Source organism: Schistocerca americana, chromosome 1 (assembly GCF_021461395.2).
Source record: "Schistocerca americana isolate TAMUIC-IGC-003095 chromosome 1, iqSchAmer2.1, whole genome shotgun sequence".
Classification (NCBI taxonomy): domain Eukaryota; kingdom Metazoa; phylum Arthropoda; class Insecta; order Orthoptera; family Acrididae; genus Schistocerca; species Schistocerca americana.
This window is the reverse complement of record NC_060119.1, coordinates 619,406,177-619,430,676: the sequence shown is the minus strand read 5'-3', so window position 1 is coordinate 619,430,676 and position 24,500 is coordinate 619,406,177. Positions and strand designations below refer to the sequence as shown.

Here is a 24,500-nt window from a genome sequence, read left to right as displayed (position 1 = left end):
GTAGTTTTTATGTCTAAGACTGTACCTTCTATGATACTGCAGAAGTACTTGGTAGGAATGTAGCTGCTGTATATATTGCTAGCAACGGTGGTCACGAGAAAGTACAGACGCAACAACATCAGACTCTAGGTGGCCATGTGGCACTTTCGTGAGGCAATACCATCGAGTTCGGCGTGTGGATGTGGTGTAGCGTATTGGATCTACAGCAGCAATATGAGCAGCAGTTGGCACCACAGGGACACAATGATGTCTTACAAATCGGTTACCTCAAGGAAAACTACGAACAGACTCCCTGTTATAGGCATTTCACTGACTCCAAAATACTTCTACTCCTGCCTTCTGTGGTGTCCAGCGACAGCTCAGTGGAGAGCAGGATAGAGGTCTCTTTCGTTTTCTAGTGAAAGTTGGTTCTACTTCGGTGCCATTGATGGCAGTATTTTCGATAGAATGAAGCCATTTGCGGGCCTACAACAAACCTGCCTTCGTGCTAGACACACTGGACCTACACCTGAACTTATGGAATGGGGTGCAATGTTGTATGACAGCAGAAGTACTATCGCGGTTATTCCACGCACTGTATGCTAATTTGCACGTCAATCTGGTGATTATACCTGCTGTGTTGCCATTCAAGAACAACGTTCCAGGTGGGTTTCTCCAACAGGATAATGCTCGCCAACATACGACTTTGGTAACCCAGCATGCTGTTCAATATGTCGACTTATTGCTTTGGCCTCTTAGATTAACAGATCTGTCTCCAGTCGAGCATATATAGCGGTTCTAGGCGCTCAGTCCGGAACCGCGCTACTGCTACGGTCGCAGGTTCGAATCCTGCCTCGGACATGGATGTGTGTGATGTCCTTAGGTTAGTTAGGTTTAAGTAGTTCTAAGTTCTAGAAAGAATTTCAGAACAATATATTGGAGAATAAATTATTAGTAGAATAATACAGAAAGTGAGGGCGAGCATGTATGGAGGTCCGGCCACATGGACGATAACAATCAGGGACGGAAACTTAGAGAAGGAGGAGAAGGACGTACAACTGTTATGAGTCAGTGGGAAGTCAATATCAGAATAAAAATTACAGAAATTATTCTGAAGATTATTCGGAAAATTCTATTAGACCATCTATATCAAGACACGAAGCAATCGACGAAGGGAGTAATAAATACACAAACATAAGTGAAGTCACGCGCAATGAGGTGGAGGGCAGCACAAGTCGTGAGAGGTGCAGTATCGAAGCAGGAGTGGAGCAGCCAGTAAGGGAAGCGGCTGTGACGAAGGCCAGATGTCACGTGCAATAGAAAGGTTTGTGGAACAGGCTTTAAAGAGAGCATTGGATGCACAAAAGGAAGCGACGTCACACACAATGACGAGACAAGAGAATTTTATGGAGTTCAGCGATGTTATGGACTCACGGCCTGCTGGGGAACTGGCCAGGGCGGACTCTGTTGCAGTCAGCAGAGCTGTGCTATGACTAGCGGTTCGTGGGCTAGGCTGTTAACTATATTACTTATTTGTCTTTCATACTGAGCGAAGTGAAGTATAAATGAAACAGCAGTTTGTGGGTTCACTCCTGAAGCAAACGGCACATTGATTATTTGCTTCAGCTTTGAAGTATCTATATTAGCCGTGACACTCACACACACACACACACACACACACACACACACACACAGAGAGAGAGAGAGAGAGAGAGAGAGAGAGAGAGAGATAGAGAAGAGAGACTGAAGAGTCCATGGCAACATCTAAAATGAATATCTTCACACAAATTAACACTAAAATTTTCTCTTTTCTTTGCAAGGTTATTCAAACTTCAGAGTCCATAAGGGAAAATTGGGAGAAAATTACTCAAGAAAATATGGCACAGATACATTAAGTTACTGAAAATTACATTCCAATATTCAAGAACTATTATGGCATTTACTTATTTATTTACTGAAAATTCCATAAACATGTTCCATGTAGTACTCAGTTGTTTCAACTGCCTGCCACTTCGTTTGCTCGTGACTGTGTCATTGACATTCTTGGTCATATATTTATCATTACCCAGTATGATTCAAAATTTCTGATATGCGATATGATCCTCATAATTCTCTGGCATTTGCAAACATCACTTAAATGACCCTCAACAAGATCAGAATTATTCAGATATAGACTACACATTTTGTGGAAAACGGAAATTGAATTAAAGCTATCAATTTAACTGCCTGAACACACGTCCAACATACATTTCAACATGAAACGAGCAGGAGATGTTACCACATCATTATTAGTGCGAACTGTCAAACTTTTCATGGACATTTCTGGTATAAAGTCATTTGCGATGAACAGTTCAACTTTCGTATCAGATTATACCCAAGAATTTCTATCAATTTAACTGCCTGAACACACGTCCAACATACATTTCAACATGAAACGAGCAGGAGATGTTATTACATCATTATTAGTGCGAACTGTCAGACTTTTCATGGATATTTCTGGTATAAAGTCATTTGGGATGAACAGTTCTACTTCTGTATCAGATTATACCCAAGAAGTGCAAATCTCAAACATTTTAAGAGAAAATTCATTTTTACATCATAGAGAGAAACATACACCAGTACAGGTAGGATATCCAATATCTTTGATATTTTAAAATTTTCTCATAACACCACAGAATTTTTGTCAACGTCAGTACATTCATTATATGTTCCAGAACGATGTAGCTAAGTTCATAGGATTACTTTTTTATTCAAAAGAATTAAGCAGCATCATACCTTTTGATTTAAAAATTTTTTCATTCTCAAATGTTTGGGCATAACTTACATTGTAATTTGGGCCCAATGAATTGCAGTAACAACTTAATCTACCTTCAAGATTGTTGTTATAAAACTTACCCAGCAATAGCTAGAGGTGATTTTCTTTTAAATTACTTCAATTAATATGTAATCTGCTTTGTAATGTTCAGATAATCAAGACAATAAATGCGGACAGGGGACGGGGGGGGGGGGGGGGGGGGGTGCTACGACCACACTGCTTCCAATTCTTTCAGCCAATAATAACACTTCCCTTAAAAATTCGCTTGGTAAGGAACTATTTAGCCTAATAGGCTGCCTGTAGTGATTGTTGAATATTTTGGCTTCATGTGTAACTTTTACATTCATAGTGTCCAACCCTCAGAAGTGAGTTAAATGGAAGATGCTATATGTTTTTACTCTGAGATGTCCGTGTTCCTAGAAGCAAAGACCTTTAAAGACGTTATTGTTCTTTCATCAGAAACCTTGAGTACTAGATTAATAAGTTGTTTTGAATATTGGAGGGGAAATGGCCGTAAATAACAGTAAACGTCTGCGTTTTAGTAATGAGCCATTTCATTAAAACAATCCCAAATATTCAAAAGCTGCAGTAACTGTCATATCAAAACCGTTAAAATCAAGAAAATTCAACAGTCTCTTAGCTTTATCAGTTCATTTGCTATGGATAGATTTCAGTACATATACAGTGCCAAATTTAGGAATAGCCTTCTACCACTAACAACAGGACGTGCAATACAATGCTACAACCTAGAGAATCATCATTTAGACATCTTGTATGAAGTGATTTCATACTTTTACGTCATCTAATTATTTATTTATTTACATCTTTCAGAGCTTGAACTGATACAGACAGCCATATAATCAGCTGCCTCGTCCAAGTAAAAACATGTTCCACGCCAGACATCATTGATAACCTTTTGCTGCCTCTATTCTTACCGTCTCAGGTGAAAGAGTTTACATCTCTGGAGAACACATTTTCATATAAAATCAGGTGAGCATATGTGGGTGAAATTAATGAAACATGTGTGGACGAAAAAAAAAGCTTTAAAAACAGTGAGCAGCTACAATAAAGCGAAAGTCAAATTTTTACTCACAGCCGGTTTCACTGTATTCCTATATAAACTGAGGTATGTAAGCTGTAGTCATTGAAACAGAAACACTAACTCATTCTAAATTTGTTACCTTAATAACACAACTTTGTTTAAGGTTTGCTCGATAGTGTCACTATATTGATATAGTAATGGAAGACTGCACCTGACACATATGTAATTGTGTAATAGAAAAACCCATGCTGTGACTCACAGGTTTTTTCGCATATAGTCTCAGTTCAAAATACGATTGATGGCGCTCAGGTTATATGGTGAAGATTCAGCAGATTCGTAACACAGCAAGTATTTATAGGACTTTCATTAGCAACACCAGTACGTGGAAATTTTTACTTGAATTAAAATGCAACCCGTCTCACTAATCAGAGTACTCAAATTATCATATTTTATAGTTCTGTCTTTGCATTCGGTTGTGTGTATGGATGAGTGACTGTGAGAGAACATTTATTCGCTTTATTTATAGGTGAAAGCGTGATGAAAAGTATAGGTACAGACTGAGCATTAGTTGATTTCCTGTTTGGTCTGATAAAATAGTAGCTATTGTAAACACAGTCACTAGAGTTTTACGAAAGAAATTACTGTCAAGTAGCTAACAACGATGTTAAAGGACATCATAATTACTTTTGAACAACAAATTTTTTTAGCTTAGGTGCGTATCTCGGTTCAGCTAATTCGTGATGCTTTACCATCTGAGAGGCGATACAGTCTGGAACCGCGCAACCGCTGCGGTCGCAGGTTCGAATCCTGCCACGGGCATGGATGTGTGTGATGTCCTTAGGTTAGTTAGGTTTAAGTAGTTCTCAGTTCTAGGGGACTGATGACCACAGAAGTTAAGTCCCATAGTGCTCAGAGCCACTTGAACCATTTCAGAGGCAAATAGCGGTTATCTACAGAGGTGTAAAAATATAAATTCTCTTCTGAGCTCACAGCGGAAAACGTGGAAATGTCGCGTACTCGTATAAGACTGCCGTATCAGAATTCGACAGAGTTTGAAAAGGGCATCGTCGTGGGTGTGCATTTGGAATGCTGGGCCAATAGTCCCATACACATATTTGTGAGGCATTCGGATGCGACAGCGGCCCGATGTTGGACAGCGTGGGAACGTGGGGGCAGGGGTCCTCGTTGTCAAGGTTCCAGTTTACCACGTCTGACCAGCACAATAAACGCTTCTCAGCTCCTTTTCATCAGCACTTGCCCTGAGAGAACAAATGACGGACTCCCTGCAGCATTCTGTAACAACCCCGCACCATTGGTCGAAGACTAGCAGTAGCCGACCTAGGGAATTATCGTCCAATAGGTATGTTGCCGTTAACACGACGACGCAGATGGCTGTATCTGGTGTGGGGCAGTAGCCGGGAAACAAGGACTGTCGTTGAATGGCGTCGCTTCGTGTTTAGACACGTATCGCGGTTTCGCACTATCCCGTCGTTTAGTTTTGCGACTATCTGGCCTAGGTTCCAGTTCTTCCATTGTTTTGGAGAGGTGCGACATGTTACTTGTGGCCTCCTGATGTGGGAAGCCATCGGGTATGGCTGGCAATAGAATGAAGGCTTTCGCGACCGGATGACACAGCTGATGGTAAACCTTTTGGGATGTGAGGTCGTAGTCCCAGAAACTTTTCTGCTCGTGACGTTTCGTCCAAGACTGGACTGGACATCCTCAGAGGCGCTCCTCCGCTGAGTCTTGCCGACTGACTGGTCGGATGTACGAGAGCGACATAAATACTATACGACACGGAGCGTGGTCAAAACTTAACTATCGATTGTCGTCTTGCCAAAGATGAAACTTTCTAGCGATTCTGCAGTGCTACTGTCCATATGTGGCTAAATTTCATTGCCTTTTCTTTCCTATTAAAATTTTCCTGATGCTTCAAAATTTCAATGGCTTCTCTACATAATCGTGGATAGTAATTTGACGGTTTAGATAAAATTTCTGTTTCAGAAAATTCACTGTCGAGCTGTGATGTATCCAAAATTCCGTGTACGTGTGGTAAAGTTTATATTGGGACTACCAAGAGGAGCGTAAATATACGGCTAAAAGAGCACAAAAGTCTGAAAAAAATAAAGATATCAGCCGTAGCAGAGCATGCTCTTCAGTCAGGAAGCCACGAGGTGACATTTTCTGGAACAGAAATTTTATCTACAACGTCAAATTATTGTCCACGACGAGAAGGTACTAAAATTTATAAGGAGGATGAGGAGACAATGACACTTAGCGGCATATGGACAGTAGCTCTGCAGAATCGCTAGACAGTTTCATCTTTGACAAGACGACAATCAATACTTAAATTTTATCTCTGACAAGGGTTATCTCTGCTCATCACGTGTTACTTTGACCACTCCCCCTTCCCTACAGTATTTATGTCGCTCTCGGTCATCTGACTAGTCAGTCGGGAAGACAGTGGATGAGCGCTTCTGAGGATATCCAGCGTAGGCCTGGACGAAACGTGACGAACAGAAGAGTTTTTGGGACTACGACCTCACATCCAAAAAGATTTACCAGCAGCTATGACTGATAGTGTTTGAGGGAAATACGACAGCACTTCAATACGTCACGAATATCCTACGTCGTCATGTGCTATCTCTCGTGCGACAGTATTGTGGTGACATTTATCAAGATTACAATATCTGTCCTCTCACGGTACGTGTTTGTCTGAGCTGGCGGTGTGACCTCAGGAACATCCGTGGCCAGCAAGATCCCCAGGTCTGTCGGCGATGGAACATGTCTCAGACGAGCTCGGAAATCAACTCCTTCCCAAGACGAAGTTCAGAATGTAAAGGACCAGTTACAATATTTGAGATCCACCATGCCTCAGGAGAGGAGAGAACGGCTTCATGACTCCCTTCCCACCCGAATGAGCGCATACATTCAGGCCAGGGAGGCTGAAACGATATGACAAGTAGGTTCATGCTGCCAAGTTCTTTCTAAATTTGATTCGATCTGCAATCGTTGAAATAACGTCAAATACCTTCCAAAATTGAGAAGTCTCGTTTCGTTTCCTCCTCCCCTTTGACATTTCACTTTTTCGTCGGGCAGCGTACTTTGATTGCAGAATGCAAAGAATTTAAGAGTTTGCAGTCCCATCATGACCGCATGTGATTCAAATTTATATTACATATTTCTCATCCCTGCTGTGCATCATAATTAACTACAGTGCTTAGCTTATGTATGACAATTCACTTTCATCCTCCGTTTCTGAATGTAGCTGTAATAATGAAACTCATATACAAACATTCCAGCGTCGAAGTTCAAAAGCGTAGATGCTATGCTAAGGGAGTGAGTTATGTCGTAGTTCATATACATCTAACAGATTTCAATAATAATTTCTTCAAGTAACGAAATGTTTCTTTCGATCCAGTGCAATTCCATAAGAAATAAAGTATCCAGTTAACAAAACTTTGCAGACACACTATTTTGCAGGAACTCCCTGAATACTGTTACTATTTAAATCTGTTTACAACACATCATGCTCTTCATTCTCATTTCTTCTATTCTTTGGGTGTGCTATTAGCCATTTTTATGATCTCTTTCTTCATGAGCATACATTTATATGCTGAAATGCAAACATTTGAGAAGTTCTCAGTAAAATAAATATATGCAACAAGTTTGCTGTGGCGTTTTTCGGAGAAGCTGTATACGAATTGCAATAGATTACAAGAAAGACGTCTTTTGCACCAAAGACATTTTTTTAATTTTATATATGAACGCAGACACCTTTCGCCTTTTTAACAACGCATCTTCAAAGGGTGCTCTGGAAAATTACGGTATTTTATTATGTTGACATATGTAGGTTACAAGCTTAAAACAGTCATTGACTCTTTCTGCAATGAAATTCCTTCTTTCAGAACTATTCAGCTTTCCCTCATGTAGAATACCGGCTGACAACCTCGACTTTCCGTTTAGTCACTGTAATTTTATAAAACAACACTCTAATTCCCATTTTCGCTGTCTACTCTTATTAGCTTTTGTGATTGTTGGGAGATTCTCAACTTTTCCTTTCACTTGATTTCCGTCGAACTGTATGTTCGTTGTAAACTTCTCTCTCTCTCTCTGTGCATGTGTGTGTGCGTGTGTGTGTGTGTGTGTGTGTGCGTGTGTGTGTGCGTGTGTGTGTGCGTGAGCGCGAGCGTGCACGGGCGCGCGTGCTTAAGTCGGGGAGTGAGTGGCGCGTTGTAGCTGCAGTACGTGTGTGGCTATCCAACATATTTTTAGGCCCTGCTTAGGTGGGAAATGAGATTTGTGGCTCATCTATTACGATATTTGTTAATTATATACTCAATCTGTGTAAACAATAAATAGTTACATTCAGTTCGTCATTTAAATAGCTGTTTTTTTCTGCCTTTGTATTCTGTATGTGATAATTTTCTTGCAAAGTCAGTCTTCCGTTGTACATTCTGTTTTCATGTCTTTCTCTCTTGTAGTTGGCTTGTGATTCATTTCTCTTAAACATTCTACGACTGTTGAGTGGCTTGCCCCATTTTTCTAGGCTGTAATACGTTCTTTGTACTGGATGTCGAATGTTCTGATGATTTGTCGTACGAACTTCTCCACCACATGTCTCGCATAGTACTTGAGATATTTTTGTCGTCTGGTACATGCCTGCGTCTTTTGTTATTTTTGGAATGTGCGTTTCGAGTGAACTGTCTGTTCAACTAGGTATTTATGCCTTATTACTTGAAAGTATTTGTTATATTATTTGTGAGTTTGTATTTGTATTTTTTTATGTGCCAATCTGAATCTTGTTTCTCTAGTTGAAAAAAGTGCATCGTACAAAATGATTTATTTCTTGTACATTTCTACAACTTACACCTATTTACACTGCTGGCCACCGTAAATGCAACACCAAGAAAGACAAGAGGTAGCACAACAAGATTAATTTTGTAGATAACATGTTGACCAAGTATCAAATGATTACGTTTACAGACGTCTGGGACATGTGGTTCCTGCCAGAATCAGTAGCCAGAGTAGCCGCCATTGTTGGAGATCACCGCTGCCACACGTCTCGGCATTGAGTCAAAGAGACGTTGGATGTGTTCCTGGGGTACAGCAGCCCAAGCAGCTTCCACACGTTGCTAAAGATCATCTGGTGTGGCAGCTGGGGATGTAATCTGGGTCACTCGTTGAGCAACCACGGACCACATGTTTTATATCGGCGAAAGATCCGGAGAGCGAGCCGGCCAGGGAAGCAATTCAATCTGGTTATTGACGAAGAACCTTTGGACAATGCGTGCCACGTGTGGTCGCGCATTATCCTGTTGAAATATAGCTGTGGCCGAGCCCTGAAGGTAAGGAAGGACAACTGGCTCCAGCACCTCGGATATGTAGCGCCGGCTATTTAAAGTACCGGCAATGCGTACTAGAGGCGTGCGAGAGTAATATCCAATACCGCCCCATACCATAATACCCGGTGCAAGACCAGTGTGGCGGTGCATAATGCAGCTCTCCAGCATCCTCTCTCCACGGTGTCTCCACACTCGAATCCGACCATCGTGGTGCTGCAGACAGAAGCGTGCCTCGTCAGTAAAGACAACGTCATTCCATTCTGCCGTCTACATCCGTCTGTCATCACACCATTGGCGACGGAGACGTCTGTGGTTCTGCGTCAATGGTAGACGAAGCAATGGACGTCTTGCGTACAGACCACTCTGCTGTAAACGGCGTAGAATGGTACGCGCAGACACTGGATGATGCGTTACAGACGCAATGTGCTGTGCTGTGGTTCGGGATGTCACTGAGCGATCCGTCACTGCCATGCGCACAATTTGCCTATCAGCACGTGCAGTGGTGCACCGAGGTGAATGCGATCGACCACGTCGGTCCGTCGTACCCTCCTGCATCCAACGGTCACATATCCGCATTACAGTTGTTTGGTTTCGTCCAACACGACTAGCGATTTCTCTGTATGATAATCCACATCTCGGTAAGCCACTATTCTTCGTCTGTCGAACTCGGATACTTGATCAAAAGATGTTCGCTGTTGTCTACGAGGCATAACTGATCGTCTTGTGAAACAACCACGAGGTAAACACACGTGCCGAACGTACACTTGTCGAAATCGCCAAGCCTTAAATGGCGCTATGAGGTGGCGCCACAGGCGCGCGTGATGTGCGTCTGCGCTGAAATTCTAATCAGTTGCATATCTCATCGCTGCAAACCCATGGTGTAAATTTCACTTGATTCGGATGCTTCCTTCAGGGTGTTGCATTTACGGTGGCCAGCAGTGTAGTTTCATTTTCTACTGAAATGGGACATTCACAAATTTCTCATGCCCAAATACATATTTTTACCTCTAGCATTAACAAAAGACTGAGTGCACAATGTTGTACATATAGCTCGAAGGAAAACATGATATTTTGAGGTTTATTAGCACAAATTTGTTTAAAAGTTAAAACAAAACTTCTGTTCATTTTTATTCCTCAAACACGACATCACCACTAACAAATATTCTGAAAACTACCTTCGCGAGCAGACGTTTACCACTACATGATGCTAACCTACTGCCTCACCACCGTGTGATAACAGTATCATTTGGATGTGGTGTGTAGACGCACGTGATCAACACCGCGGTCTTCTTTGTGTTGTTGGTCAGCTTCACGAAATTCGATCCTATACTTCTCATTCAAATAAATCTAAGAAGAGTAACAATCATGGGAACGAAGCGCATCAGCTGGAACTTAGTTTCCTTCTACACTTAGTTTCTGTGTCTAACGGTCACCATCGAGAAGTTTATATAGCATCTTTGTTACAGCGAAAAATTATATCGTCTCTTAGTTGTCAATTTCCTCAAGAAAACTTTTATTATTGTTAAATATTATGAAATTGACTAGATTTCTGCCACGGAGTCCTCATGAAAGTGAATCCAATATCTGGTAAAGAAATAAGTCATGAGTCTACAGTCAGCGTAGCAATATTTTAAACACACCGCGCACTGCTACCGCGATCGAGGTGTTACAAAATGTGTTATGAGTGGTTTCACTCTCTGTGTTTCTGTTTGTCTTTCTTTTTCCCTCTCTTCTGGAGCTACGAGAATTTCTCGTTTAGCGAGAGTTTAACCGTGCCGTTGCGGTGCGATGCAGTTCAGTAAGGAAATACGTACATCATCCATCATCCTCCCTCTGAAAAATATAATAGATGTTCCTGTCCATTGCATTAGCTTTGTAATGGAGTGTAGCACGGGTGTACAGGTTACTCTGTTCCTACAGTGTACAAAATGTATATATTTTAACGTATGACCTGGTGGTAGGCTAATCGAACAAATACGGACAAAGAGCGATGTGGCGAAGTGTTAGAGATACTGTATAAGCATTCGAGAGACCGGTGGTTCAAATTTTCGTAAAAGCATCCAGGTTTATCCTTAAAGCTCTGAAAAATATCACAAAGACCTCCCGATGACTTAAGTCTTTGTTAACTACCAAAGATATGTTGTGAACGTCGTTGGCGTGACGTTAAAGCATAATCAGCGTAGGTTACATCTAAAGATGGGTGTTTGTGAATCGAAATGCAGTGCGGTACAACTATAGCTGTTATTTGTGTTGGAAAACAGAAACCTTACAGCCTGGTGTGCACCTATCACCTAAAACAAGCTAATGCCTAACTTGACAGACAAAAGAAAAAAAAGGAAAAGTTGCAAAAACGAGTTCGGCTCACAGCGAGAATAACGAACAACGCTGTCGTTGTGAACAATACCGCCGAGATGCGAAAACATTCTGTAAGGATTCTGACAATATCCAGATGTCCTGCTACCCTAAATTCTTCGGCAATTGCACAGGCCTTGGAAGTATGTACTAGCTGGCTGAAACATGCAACTATTTTGGAGGGAAGTCGTTTTGCTACATATACCGTGTTATTTTGAAATAAAGGCTCCTTTTATGATTTAGCAACTGGCTAATATGGTCCCCTTAGCATTGTCAAGTTTGATAATACCCAAGGGGCTGTAGTTAGTTTATCGCTAAATCATGAAATAAAGTGATTATTTCAAATAAAACAGCCTATGCAGACGCATGACGCCCTTAAAAAAATGCACAACTTTGAAGCCACAAAAAAATTTAAAAAAATAAAAAATGCTGTTGGTGCGAATACTCATTGCCATTGGCGTAAACAGAAAACTTCCTGTTCAAATAATGTCACGACGTCAAATTTTTATTCTCTATGAACATAGAGAGTAAACCTACCGTGAAATTATAAATTAGTGTCTTCTTCAAATCGCAACTTTCCAAAAGGAGAAGCGGTCATATTCTCTACAGATCAGCTACAGAAGTGTTATGATTGAATGTCGAGAAGTTATTCACTAAAATCGTATCCCAAAACGTACGTAAACTTTACTAATGATACCTAAATATACTTCAAACTGAAAACAATGATCTTTTCGAATAAAATAAATTGACTAAGACATAAAAGAAACTGACACTACCAGCAAACAACTCCCAGAAAAGTTTTCATCATGATACACATCTGATGATCGTGGCATTTCTACGCTTTCACTGTTACCTATTAATTGAGTCCTACAACTACGGCACTTCAGAGAAATTGTAAAGAAATGTAGATGGGTCCTGTAAGTGTATGTAATTGTGTAAATTTGCTTAAAACGTTTCTTGAAATACGTTACTTTACTTCAAATTCACAGGCGCAAATTTAGCCTCATACATGTGGCAGTGGTACAATATGCTAGTTGGACTCGTGATTCGAGTTAAAAAGGCAACAGATACCAGTAGCTGATGATGGAAGAACACTTGCAGTATATCTCTTCACAATAAATAATTGCCATATTACTACTAAAAGAGAGAAAAATTGGTTACTGATTGTTGAACATTTTAAGAGTATTTCTGTGTACACTGACAAATATTATTGCCAATCAACGGAAAGCTTACACCAAAACTTAGACCAAAATAATTACTAATTTATTCCTAAAAGAAGTTATAGTTTGATCCACTATTCTCAGGTAAGTGGGATATATGAGCAGTGAAAGATAGAATTGCTTATAAGCAATAGAAAGATGAATGGCCGTATGACGAACTTAGTTTAGGATATCGGCAGCGATGGTGGAAGGTAGAAAGGAATACTACCGAATAAAGTTTCATTAGGAACAACGTCAAGGAATACAGAGTACCTGTATCATGGTGGAAGTACGTGACTGTTATATTGTTCAAATAATCGGTCAAATATTCACATGGACAGTTGAGGGATAAAAAATAACAATTTAAATGTAAGCTGTCTGACAAGAATATGAGAATTGCACCGACAGAATCTTGCCTTTGATGATAAGCTACTTTTCTCAGTACTGTTCAATGAGAAAACTAAATCACTGCACTTATGGAGAGCATTTCTCTCTTATGAACTGAATACCTTTGTAATACGTATTCCTAGTCTAAAGAATGAATAAGCGGTTCAATGGTCATATTATCTCTTGTGAAGAACTTATTGCTAACTTGGTGATTGAATTCTTCTTCGGTTAACAGCCGAGTCAATGCGACGCCTTCTCGGGTTATAACCCGAGAAGTCTAAATTCACTTATTGCAAACTTTCGATAACTGGTTAGCGATCTTTACAACAATTTAAAATTATGATTAAAAGGTAAAAGGAAAACAAAAATGACGCAGCGAAAGTATTCAAAGAACCATATTCTGCACGTGACCTACACATGGTAAATAAATAAACGGTAGAAGAATTGCCCCTGGGGTATACATAGAAGGAACTGTTGAGTGAAATAAAGAGTGGAAATGTGAATTTGAATGATGAGCTGCTATGACATATAAATTCGCTTATTAGCTATGTTGTATAGATGCTATAAGTAAAAACTTTATAATGATGTAATAGCAAGTAAACATTTAAAAGAAGGCGTCTTACCTCATCAAGAAACTAAATACCTCACTGTGCTACGGTATGCTTCAATACCAAGTACACTTCTCAAAACGACCTTCCATAAATAAACGTCTCTCGAACCCGTCACAGAACGTAGTATAAAACGCAAGAACATCCAAAACAGCTGGCGCACCCTGTTAAAATTTTATCGACGACTGCTAAGTTTCGATAGATTATCGAAGACGGTACTTTGCAGAATTTCTTAATGTGTCTCATTTATTTTTCCGTTAACAAAAAACTAAACGTGCACTTCTACACTAGTCACCCGTGCAAAAAAAAAAAAAAAAAAAAAAAAAAAAAGTTTCCGCGACAGCTGTTGTGAAGTTTGAACAGCGTACGGCATCAATACTTTTTGCGTAAATCACTGATTCTACTGTCCACGGTATATCAGAAATTAGATCCACAAAAGTCCAGAAACATTCTTCTGTGCCTCCTTTTATAAAGACTATCCGGTGTCGAAAGAATTTCCATATATTTGTATAACGTATTATATTATTACCTTCAGAAATAAGCATTATTAGAACATTTGTATGTTTTTAGTGGGTAAGAGGCAAGCCAGTTTCCTTTCGCACAAGCTGCGATATAGTCGCGAATACACACAGTGATCCAAGTACTGTCAAATGTTTTTTGTTCCAGTCTTTGATCACAGTATAAAGTCCTTCGACGATGACCGGTTTCAGTCAGTACAGACCATCTTCAGTTCAGTTTTACAGCATGTCCTGGTGTAGAACAGATCTGAAGAAAATAGCACCACGTGAAAATAACATGTTTAGAAAGAGAAACTGAGAAATTGAAAAAAATTGATAGTGTCGTGGCTAGAGGTTATAGATGAATTAAAAAATGATTAAAATGGCTCTAAGCACTATGGGACTTAACATCTGAGGTCATCAGTCCCCTAGACTTAGAACTATTTAAATCTAACTAACCTCAGGACAACACACACATCAATGCCCGAGGCAGGATTCCAACCTGCGACCGTAGTAGCCGCGTGGATCCGGACTGAAGCGCCTAGAGACGATCGACCACAGCGGCCGGCTTATAGATGAACAAGAAAGAAAGTATAAAAAGGGTAATGGAAGGTAAACGAATTAAATCAGGCAAACTAATAGAATTAGATTATGGAATAAGACGCTATAAGCAATGTTGGTGATTGGCTGTGCGGACATAAAAATAATTGACAATGGTCAAAATATAATCGATTAAAGTGCAGACTGACAGTACTAAGAAAAAAATTTCCGAAACACCGAAAATTGTTAACAGTGAATAGAAAGTTGGGTATTAAGAAGCATTTTGTGAAGGCAGTTGATCAGAGCGTAGCCTTGTGCGGAACTGAAACGCAATTTATACAAAAATAAAATTTCTTGAAATGTGGTGCTGCAGCAGAACGGTGTAAATTATATGGGTAGATCGAATAACTGACGAGGAGGTACTGAACTGAAGTGGGGAAAAATAAACTTGTGTCGTAAATTGACTAAAAGAAGGGATCGGTTGATAGGACACGTCCTGAGGCATCAGCGAGTCCTGAATTTGTTATGGGAAGGAGTGGTGGCAGTGATAAAAATTGTACTGTGAGAACAAGGTTTAAATACAGGAAACAGGCTCAGATGAATGTATGTTCCTGTAGTTATGCAGAGACGAAAATGCTTCAATGGCATGGACTATATACATACCCCCGTATTCTGACTGAGATCGCAAAAACAACACACTGGGTCATTATAGACATACACATCAGTTAATTATCTCAGAAAATGATCTGCTATTGTTATAAGACACTGCCATGACATGTTAAGCACATACAACTACAGTGTTTGCTTGGGACACTTTCTAGAGAATTCATATGCGCACCGTCCGTCAAAGTTGTCCTGAGAATGATTTTATTCCTGCCTTTAAAACGACGTCAGCGAAGTAGCTATGGTGGCAACTTGAACTAACAACTGTAAACAAGAGACATGAAGGCAGTGTTAGGAAACTGACAAGTGACTATAGTGTGTCTACACTGGATCAACTGTTCAGTGTTCAGTTCATTCTCCAGAACGTTTAGAAGAGAAAAATGTGTACAAACAAAATCCGTCCTATACATTTGACAAAGTCGGATAACATGCAAATGTAACGCGCGAGTTGAACAATATCCCAAACAAGGAATTTTTATAACAGTTTCGCATGGTTGTATGAACTTTCTGTCCATTGCTCGCAAGTAGGGTGAGAATTTGCACAAAATCTGAAGCATTAAAACCACCATCTTAGTGTTTCCGTGTTTTCTGTCACTCGAGCCTCGTAACCTTTTCGAAAGACGGGGCTATGTATATTATTTGTTAAATATCTAACACATTAATTCGTTGTCAGAATTACTTCCTTAATCTCAAACTTTTGTGCAGGAAGAGTATTCATATGCTACGTTGTACTTCTTACCCTCAGTCCTCTAGTTCTTATTATCAGTTATGAAAGACTTTTCATTTGCAACTTATGACTGTCGAAAATGTAAATAGTAATCAGATCTCTGCAATGGATGTCATTAAAGAAAGGAACCTAATTTTTGAAACGGATGAACTGCTTCAACTATTGCTGGAGATAATTGTATAATAATTCCGAATATTCAAAGTCATTTGCGCGTATCATCGAGTATAAAAACAATCACTTCAAAAAGAAGAATTGTGAAGCAAAACTTACCTATACAAATTTGTCGTTTTAAGCCTACTGTTGTCAGCTTGAAATTTTATTTAACTTAAAAAACGTATTTGAGAAATTATCTTCGGTTAAGTAGTGACACCAGCATATAATAACCTTATACATAAGGTAGTAAATCACATTTCTAATTTTTAATGATGATTTCATAGTTGTGGTAACACTGGAAAGGGAATACGAAAGGAGGAAATAATCGGAATAGGTGATAAGATGCAGAATATATATTTTTTAAAAAACTGAATCTACTCTCAGTTATATCAATCAAAGTACGAACATTAGAAGCAAATGATCACAAGATCGGAATTATTGGCAACCAGGGGTTTTGAACATAGTTAGGACCTTTATAGCATATGGAAACTCTTATGGCATAATTTACAAATCATCAATTTATCTTTGGTAGCCTCCGACGGGGTAGCTGTAGGTGTGAAACATCTAAGTAAGTCAGTTACAACGTGGTCATGAATGAGAACAATTGATACTTATTTCATGGAAAATGAACAAAAATTGAGCTAAACGATTGATCCTACCGAAGCTCCCATTTCAAATGTCCATCTTTCCAGTATCTTAGCACCCCCAGCATTTAACATGACAGCTCACAAAGGTAGTTTTGCACTGAAAAATTCAGTCTATCTGATAGCAAGTTTCTCTGTCAGTCCCCCACGCTTCATCAAGTGTAGTTGGACCGGATTACGTCGTACTGCCCGCCGAAATGTCTAATTCGAAGTAGGACAGCAAATACTTTAGGTCTATCTCCAAACAACTGATTCAGTAGGAATTACGGTTTATGCAAAGTCCGTTACTCATAACACCTTCACGCAACATCGTCTAAAAGTGAAGCATGATCAGATTTGACGCTTTGTTTGACTATTTACGTACAAGTACGGTCAAGTACGATAGGTCTGAAAGCGTCCGTTATGTTTTAATGTAGAATTTAGGACTAATTTAAGAGCACGGCTTTTTATTTTATTTCAAGATGAAAACGATAAAGAATATGTTACTATATGGTAAAAGTTAACTATTCAAATGTGCCTAGCGATTCAACAGTAATAGGTCTACAGGTCTCCATTATATGTGATTCATCCATGTGTTTCACACTATATACTGAGTTCTCAATAATACACTCCCTTCTGCTGTTACAGAATAGTGAAATATTTTAGATACATTACTGAATTTTGGTAAACTAAATTTAAGTAATATTTACATACTTATTCTGGGAGTTGCACAATTTTCTCGGCGGGTAAAATACTTGAGACTGAATTTAGCAGTGAACTGGTGATATAATAAAAAAGATTAAACGCCAAAGTGAATCAGATTTGAAATTGTTGTTGCTGTTGTGGTCTTCAGTCCCGAAACTGGATTGATGCAGCTCTTCATGCTGCTCTATCCTGTGCAAGCTTCTTCATCTCCAAATAACTACTGCAACCTACATCCTTCTGCATCTTCTTAGTGTATTCATCTCTTGGACTTACTCTATGATTTTTACCCTCCACGCTGACCTCCAATACTAAATTGGTGATCTCTTGATGCCTCAGAACATGTCCTACCAACCGATCCCTTCTTCTAGTCAAATTGTGCCACAAATTCCTCTTCTCCTCAACTCTATTCAGTAATTCCTCATTCGTTATGTGATCTACCCACGCGATTGGAAATTATGGACGTGAAATTCTGAGCTTTTTCAGTGCTGAAAAGTTACTTTAGTAATGCCACACTCTGGGAAACAATTTTAAAGTTCAGCGCTTTCGATGTTTTGAAATTTTGTAAGGGGTTGATAGGAGGCCACATTATTAAATATTCTGATAATAGCGTGTAATGTTGAGCCGTAGGTGAGAAAACCAAATGAAAGGCAAACATGGTGATCAGACGCTAAAGATGACCAAGTAAGTAAACTACCTTATGTCTGACGTCAGCGCCTTAGACAGCCAGATATATTTGACGTGCGACCGATGGCCCGCAAATTTATGAAGATGAAAGCGTCTGAGTGAAAGATACAAAGTAAAGAAAAGTTCTATGCTAATTACGGCTGCTAAAAAATTTCACTTATTTGACAGTACTGAATGTCCATCCACTAAGTCGTGAGGAATCGTAAATCCATGAAATAAACAGTACAGTCGGACCACTGACATTAAGTGAAAAGGAAGCAATGTTTTGTGTCAGGTATAATAGGTAATTCAGCAGCACTCTATCATTCATTCATTGCCGTGTCCGGTCAGCATTTCCAGAAGGTAGCAACTCCGATGTTGTTTCCCTCGATCAGGTCCTGTGTTGTGCAGGGCCGTTCAAGTTGAGGACAAATCAGCAGGTGGGCAGTCGCAGGATGTATCTCCATCATCTGGAAGAATGCCCCAATTTCGCATGTTGGTCATGCGAAGAGCAGCGCCCACCTTAAGACGACTGAGTGATCAACGCGGAAGTAGTAAATCAGCAGAAAATATAACTGCAAACACTCGTTTAGCTTTAATTAATTTACATCCACTAGAGCTGATGGTGTCGTACATCAGAATAACGAATGAAACAGTGGGAGTGAGTGTATGAAGATATTACCACCAAGGATTCTTTAAGAGCTATCTTATAATATATAATGTTTTGGGGCTATTCAATCTGTTCAAAAAGAAATGTGTGCCTCAAAAAAAGCATTCGGAACTATTTTCAGAGTCAGTCTATGGACTACTGGTAGACCGTCATTCATGCATCCCCTGACGCAAACGATGTGCTCCTGCTGATAAGATAAACTGCTGCATCCACCCAGTGTGCGTTAGAAAGGAAAACGATTTTCAATTCAATAAAACTTCCTCAACAGTTAAGAAGAAAGATGTGCCCATTTCTATAGGTTTTGTTCTTAATAAGCTTCCATCAGACCTGTAAAATATGATAAAAGTGAAAATATCCGACGATTCGTGTCTCACTTGAATTTCATTCAATACAAAATGTGCTAGAAGTAGTTTGGGGCATAAGACTTCGGGTCACACGTGTAATAAACTTAAAAAAGAGAGTTCTACAATTTTTTCTGTCTCAATCGGAATAGCAGTACATTTCATCACAGCCACCCTCGAATGCTACAACACGCAACATGTATTACCAGTTCCGGTTCAAGGAGCTTCTATCATTATCAAATAATGTCAATGATCTGCATCGAAACGTAAAATTAATGTATTCATTTCATGAGTTCTAGAAGGGAAAGAAGCACGGGAACGAAATTAAGTCCAAAATTTACATTTTGAATCGGTTACGTTCAGTAACAGAAAAAAAAAATTAGTGTTAACCATAGCCAGAGCCGTGCCTCCAGAAAAAGCGTCAGCACATTTTACTTTTGGGTTTTCATCTTCTATTGAGGTTACATACAGTTTCGCAGAGAATGGGTTAAGGTTTGTGTCTGAAATTACTGAATCTGTGGTGTAGTACCACAAAAAATTGCTTCATTAGATTAATGAAATCAGCGTTGCACTAAACACTGTGACTTACTTGTGATGTTTTTGATATTCCTGTGGCGGACGTGCCTGAGGGGGTGTGGCTGGCTGTGGCCGGCGGCGCACACGGCGGCGAGAAGGAAGGCCAGGGCGAAGGTGAGCGGCAGCGCTCTGCTCGCCGCCTCCACCACGCACGACAAGCAGCCTCCGGGCACCCGACGATGAGGCGCCGCGAGCGTTCGAAACGTTCCGGCGTGAGCTTGCGGCGGCATTTTACTAAGGGATGGCTAACTACTGCGTTTGCAACCGCGTAGACACTCAGAAAGGACACGGTGAATGATTCATCTCGTGTCAGACTTCTGCTTACTCAATAATACATGAACGCGTGTTAAAACGCACCCGTGTTAAGACAGTTACTGCATTCCCCTTTTAAAATAAAAAAAAAATTACGAAAATTTTTGGAAGAACTTAACGCAAGTTGCAATATATAAAAAAAATGTTTTTACACAGAGCTGTTCGTATGAGACTCAGTGAAACCGTTGAGTGTCCTGACCATTGTAGTTAGATATTCACTCCTTTGAAGAAAGTGAGCCGTACTACTATCTAAGAAATTAATAGCTAAGGAGAATCAGTAAGTATTAACTACTGAAGTTTAACTGGGTGCAGTGCACTTACTTACAATAAAAGAAATAATATTTATCGGCTTTCAACGAACGAAGAAACGTGATCAAATTTCATGTGGAGTATTTCAAATGCATTCCATATTTCCGTGTAGGCAGCAATTTGCCATGCTTGAAGAAGACAGCGAGGAAATTTCAAATAGCATCTTAATACGATCGGAGGTACATCATTAGAATCGCCTATTAAGACCGATAATAGTAATGGAAAATTTTGGTGCCTACTTTCGTCATATGTTATCCAACATCATACAGTTCACCAGACGTCTCCAAAGTAGTAATAATTAACGAAAGCACAGTATGTCAACCCCTCTGTTCCTAGACGAAGTGTAAGAATTACCGAAATGAACTGTTTCGGATGTAGAGATGTTACTGTCGTAGAGATATGGGGTGATCAGAACTCGTCACATCGCAGATCACGTAAGGAATTCAAGTCCGCTAAGTGAGCTACCACTGTCCACAAAAGCAGCAGTGTCCGGAAAAGTAAACTGAATCCTTTTGTCACAGAGGAGCGGTAGCTGTGCAACTCGGAGCACTCCGTGACGAAAGTGCGCGCTGTGGCTCGGAGCCGTCGGCGGTCGCGGGCCGTCGAGTGCTGAGGCGGCAGCGGCAGCGGCGGTCTTACCCGATTGGCGGTCGCGCCGCAACTGAGCGCGAGGCAGCGGGGCAGCGAGCTTCCGCTGGGCCGCCGCCGCCCGCGCTGGCGCCGCGCCAAGGTGGCGCAAAGTGGATGCGGCGGCGGCAGCAGTGGCGGTGGCTACCTAACCTCTGTAAGGCGACCGCCACCAGTGTCAGCATACTGACTCACAGCACAAGGGTGCCTCACGTCCTACGAGGACGTTCAATAAATAACGCTATTCTGAAAGCAGCTAGGTTTCATTCAGAATTCCAATACACCATACTATTCCTTACTTTATCGGCTACAAATCCCTATTTTTCAACATAATCTCCGATCAGTGTGACGCTCTTACGCCATGCCACTACGAGGGTCTTCATGCCTGCATGGTTCCACTCTACTGGTCGACCTTGGAGCCAACGTCTTGCTGCATCGATAACACCCTCCCCCACCCCCACACCCATGTCCACTGTGGAATGCATCCTTCATTAGGCCTAACAGATGGATGCACTTTACACCTTTGCGTACCCCAACTAGTGTAACGTACTAACGGCAGAGACATCCAGTTGTGCAGCGAGTTGTTGGATTGTGATCCGTCGATCATCTTGATAGAGAGTGTCCGCACGTTCCACAGCAACTTCAGGGACTGATGACAGACGCCTCGAGCATCATCTCACTGTTCACTGACAAGTCTCGGTAGACATTCTGCTAGCGCCCGTACGACACTCTAGTTTACCACAAAAGAAACAATAATACCTTGCTGCTAGGAACGAACCTCCTTCACAGACGCCATTTTGTAGCCAGGTATGACGCGGCCATCCATCGGACCTTCATGAACTATACGAGCTGAAACGGGAATATTCTACAATACTGCCAGTTAAACTTGCTGCATCAAGAAGATGACGTGCTACACAAGCGAAATTTAACCGACAGTAAGAAGATGCTGTGATATGCAAATCATTAGCTTTTCAGAGCATTCACACAAGGCTGGCGCCGGTGGCGACACCTACTACGGGCTGCCATGACGAAAGTTACCAACCAATTTCTCATACACAAACAGCAGTTGACCGGCGTTGCCTGGTGAAACGTTGTTGTGATGCCTCGTGTAAGGAGGAGAAATGCGTTCCATCACGTTTACGAGATTGATAAAGGTCGAATTGTAGCCTATCGCGATTGGGGTTTATTGTATGGTGACATTGTTGCTCGCGTTGGTCGAGATCCAATGACTGTTAGCAGAATATGGAATCGGTGGGTTCAGGAGGGTAATACGGGACGCCGTGCTCGATCCCAACGGCCTCGTATCACTAGCAGTCGACATGACAGGCATCTTATCCGCATGGCTGTAACGGATCGTGCTGCCACATCTCGATCCCTGAGTCAGCAGACGGGGACATTTGCAAGACAACAACCATCTGCACGAACAGTTCGACGACGTTTGCAGCAGCATGGACTATCAGCTCGGAGACCTTGGCTGTGGTTACCCTTGACGCTGCATCACAGACAGGAGCACCTGCGATGGTGTACTCAACGACGAACCTGGGTGCACGAATGGCAAAACGTAATTTTTTCGGATAAATCCAGGTTCTGTTTACAGCATCATTATGGTCGCATCCGTGTTTGGTGACATCGCGGTGAACGCACACTGGATGCGTATCACCTAGCGTGATGGTATGGGGGGCCACTGTTTACACGTCTCGGTCACCTCTTGTTCGCATTGACGGCACTTTAACCAGTGGACGTTACATTTCAGATGTGTTACGACCCGTGGCTCTACCCTTCATTCGATCCCTGCGAAACCATACATTTCAGCAGGATAATGCACGACCGCATGTTGCATGTCCTGTACGGGCCTTTCTGGAAGCAGAACGACTGCTGCCCTGTCCAGTACATTCCCCAGATCTCTCACCAACTGAAAACGTCTGGTCAATGGTGGCCGAGCAACTGGCTCGTCACAATACGCCAGTCACTACTCTTGATGAACTGTGGTATCTTGTTGAAGCTGCATGGGCAGCTGTACCTGTACACGCCATCCAAGCTCTGTTTGACCCAATGCCGAGGCTTATCAAGGCCGTTATTACGGGGAGAGGTGGTTGTGCTGGGTGCTGATTTCTCAGGGTCTATGCGTCCAAATTGCGTGAAAATGTAATCACATGTCAGTTCTAGTATAATATATTTGTCCAATGAATACCCATTTATAACCTGCATTTCTACTTGGTGTAGCAGTTTTAATGGCCAGTAGTGTAGATGTCGCACAACAAATCCCGTACTTTTCATCCAGTACTGGCAGAGAATAAAATGTGCTGCTTTACTTACTGAATGCAAAGTTTCACGCAGTGCGAACTACTAACCTTGAAACGTTCGCTAAAGCTCAGGATAATTAAATCTCTACCCAATGATGCGCCAATCACTGGTGATCACAAACAATATTTTAGTCACGTCATAGTACGTTTCGTATTGGACTTGATTTTCGAACTTAATTCGCTGATAGCAAATTCATTGACATCGGCTGTATTGGCTATAGATCTATTACTAAATGGTGACATACGAAAATTTTGGCATGTCACGGTTGGGTAGTAGATCGATACCTGATAAAGCTGATGCAGAGGAATTCGCATTCAGAACTAATTTCGTAAGTCATTCATACACCTATGGATTGTCAACAGTTCTTTTAGATATGCATGTAAGTACTGAACTTCAGTTTCGTTACAGTTTCAGTAACATTATGCCTGCGTGGTAAAAGTTAAAATGTCATTGCTGACAGAGATCCATATTGGATGCAGACAGATAATGCTCCCTGTTCTTGCTACACCTGAGATTGTCAACGTCTGTACAAAAATCCCTTCACATTGCCAGTAGGGCGGGCCACGGCGACCATTATAGTCATTCGTTGCAATGCAAGACACATCAGTAAGGGTTAGTCACTTCACATTTATAAACTAAGTGTATAACCTGTTCGCCACACTGGTGTCGCTGTGTAGACTATTCCACGCTACTTTTACGCTGAAGAGATGTACTGGAAGGTTTCTGGGAGGAAGACGGAGCGTGGACGTTTTTCATTTCAGATAATGAAGTGCACAGATTGAAAAGGGTGTAAGACAGAAGTGTAGTTCTTCGCTCCTACTGTTCAATCTGTACGTTAAAGAAGCAGTCACTGACATAAAAAAGGTTCAACAGTGGAATTAAAATTCAATGCGAAAGATATCGCTGTTAAGAATCGCTGATGACAGTGAAATTGAAAATAAACTACATTATCCGTGAACAGAATGAGTGGTCTACTGAATACAAAATATGGGTTGACAGTAAATCGGAGAAAGACGAAAGTAATGAGAAGTAACAGAAACGAGAACAGTGAGAAACTTAACAT

General features: G+C 41.0%; 1 protein-coding gene across 1 annotated transcript in view; it reads right to left on the bottom strand.

Moving 5' to 3' along the window:
• The window catches only part of LOC124625460 (nephrin-like), a 548,360-nt gene extending 527,209 nt beyond the window's left edge, over positions 1 to 21,151 (bottom strand). Inside the window, exon 1 of the mRNA XM_047149172.1 lies at positions 19,899 to 21,151. Coding sequence (XP_047005128.1) covers positions 19,899 to 20,115 — 217 coding nt within the window. The 5' untranslated portion in view covers positions 20,116 to 21,151. The remainder of the gene's footprint in view (positions 1 to 19,898) is intronic.
• Positions 21,152 to 24,500: the final 3,349 nt, after the last annotated feature.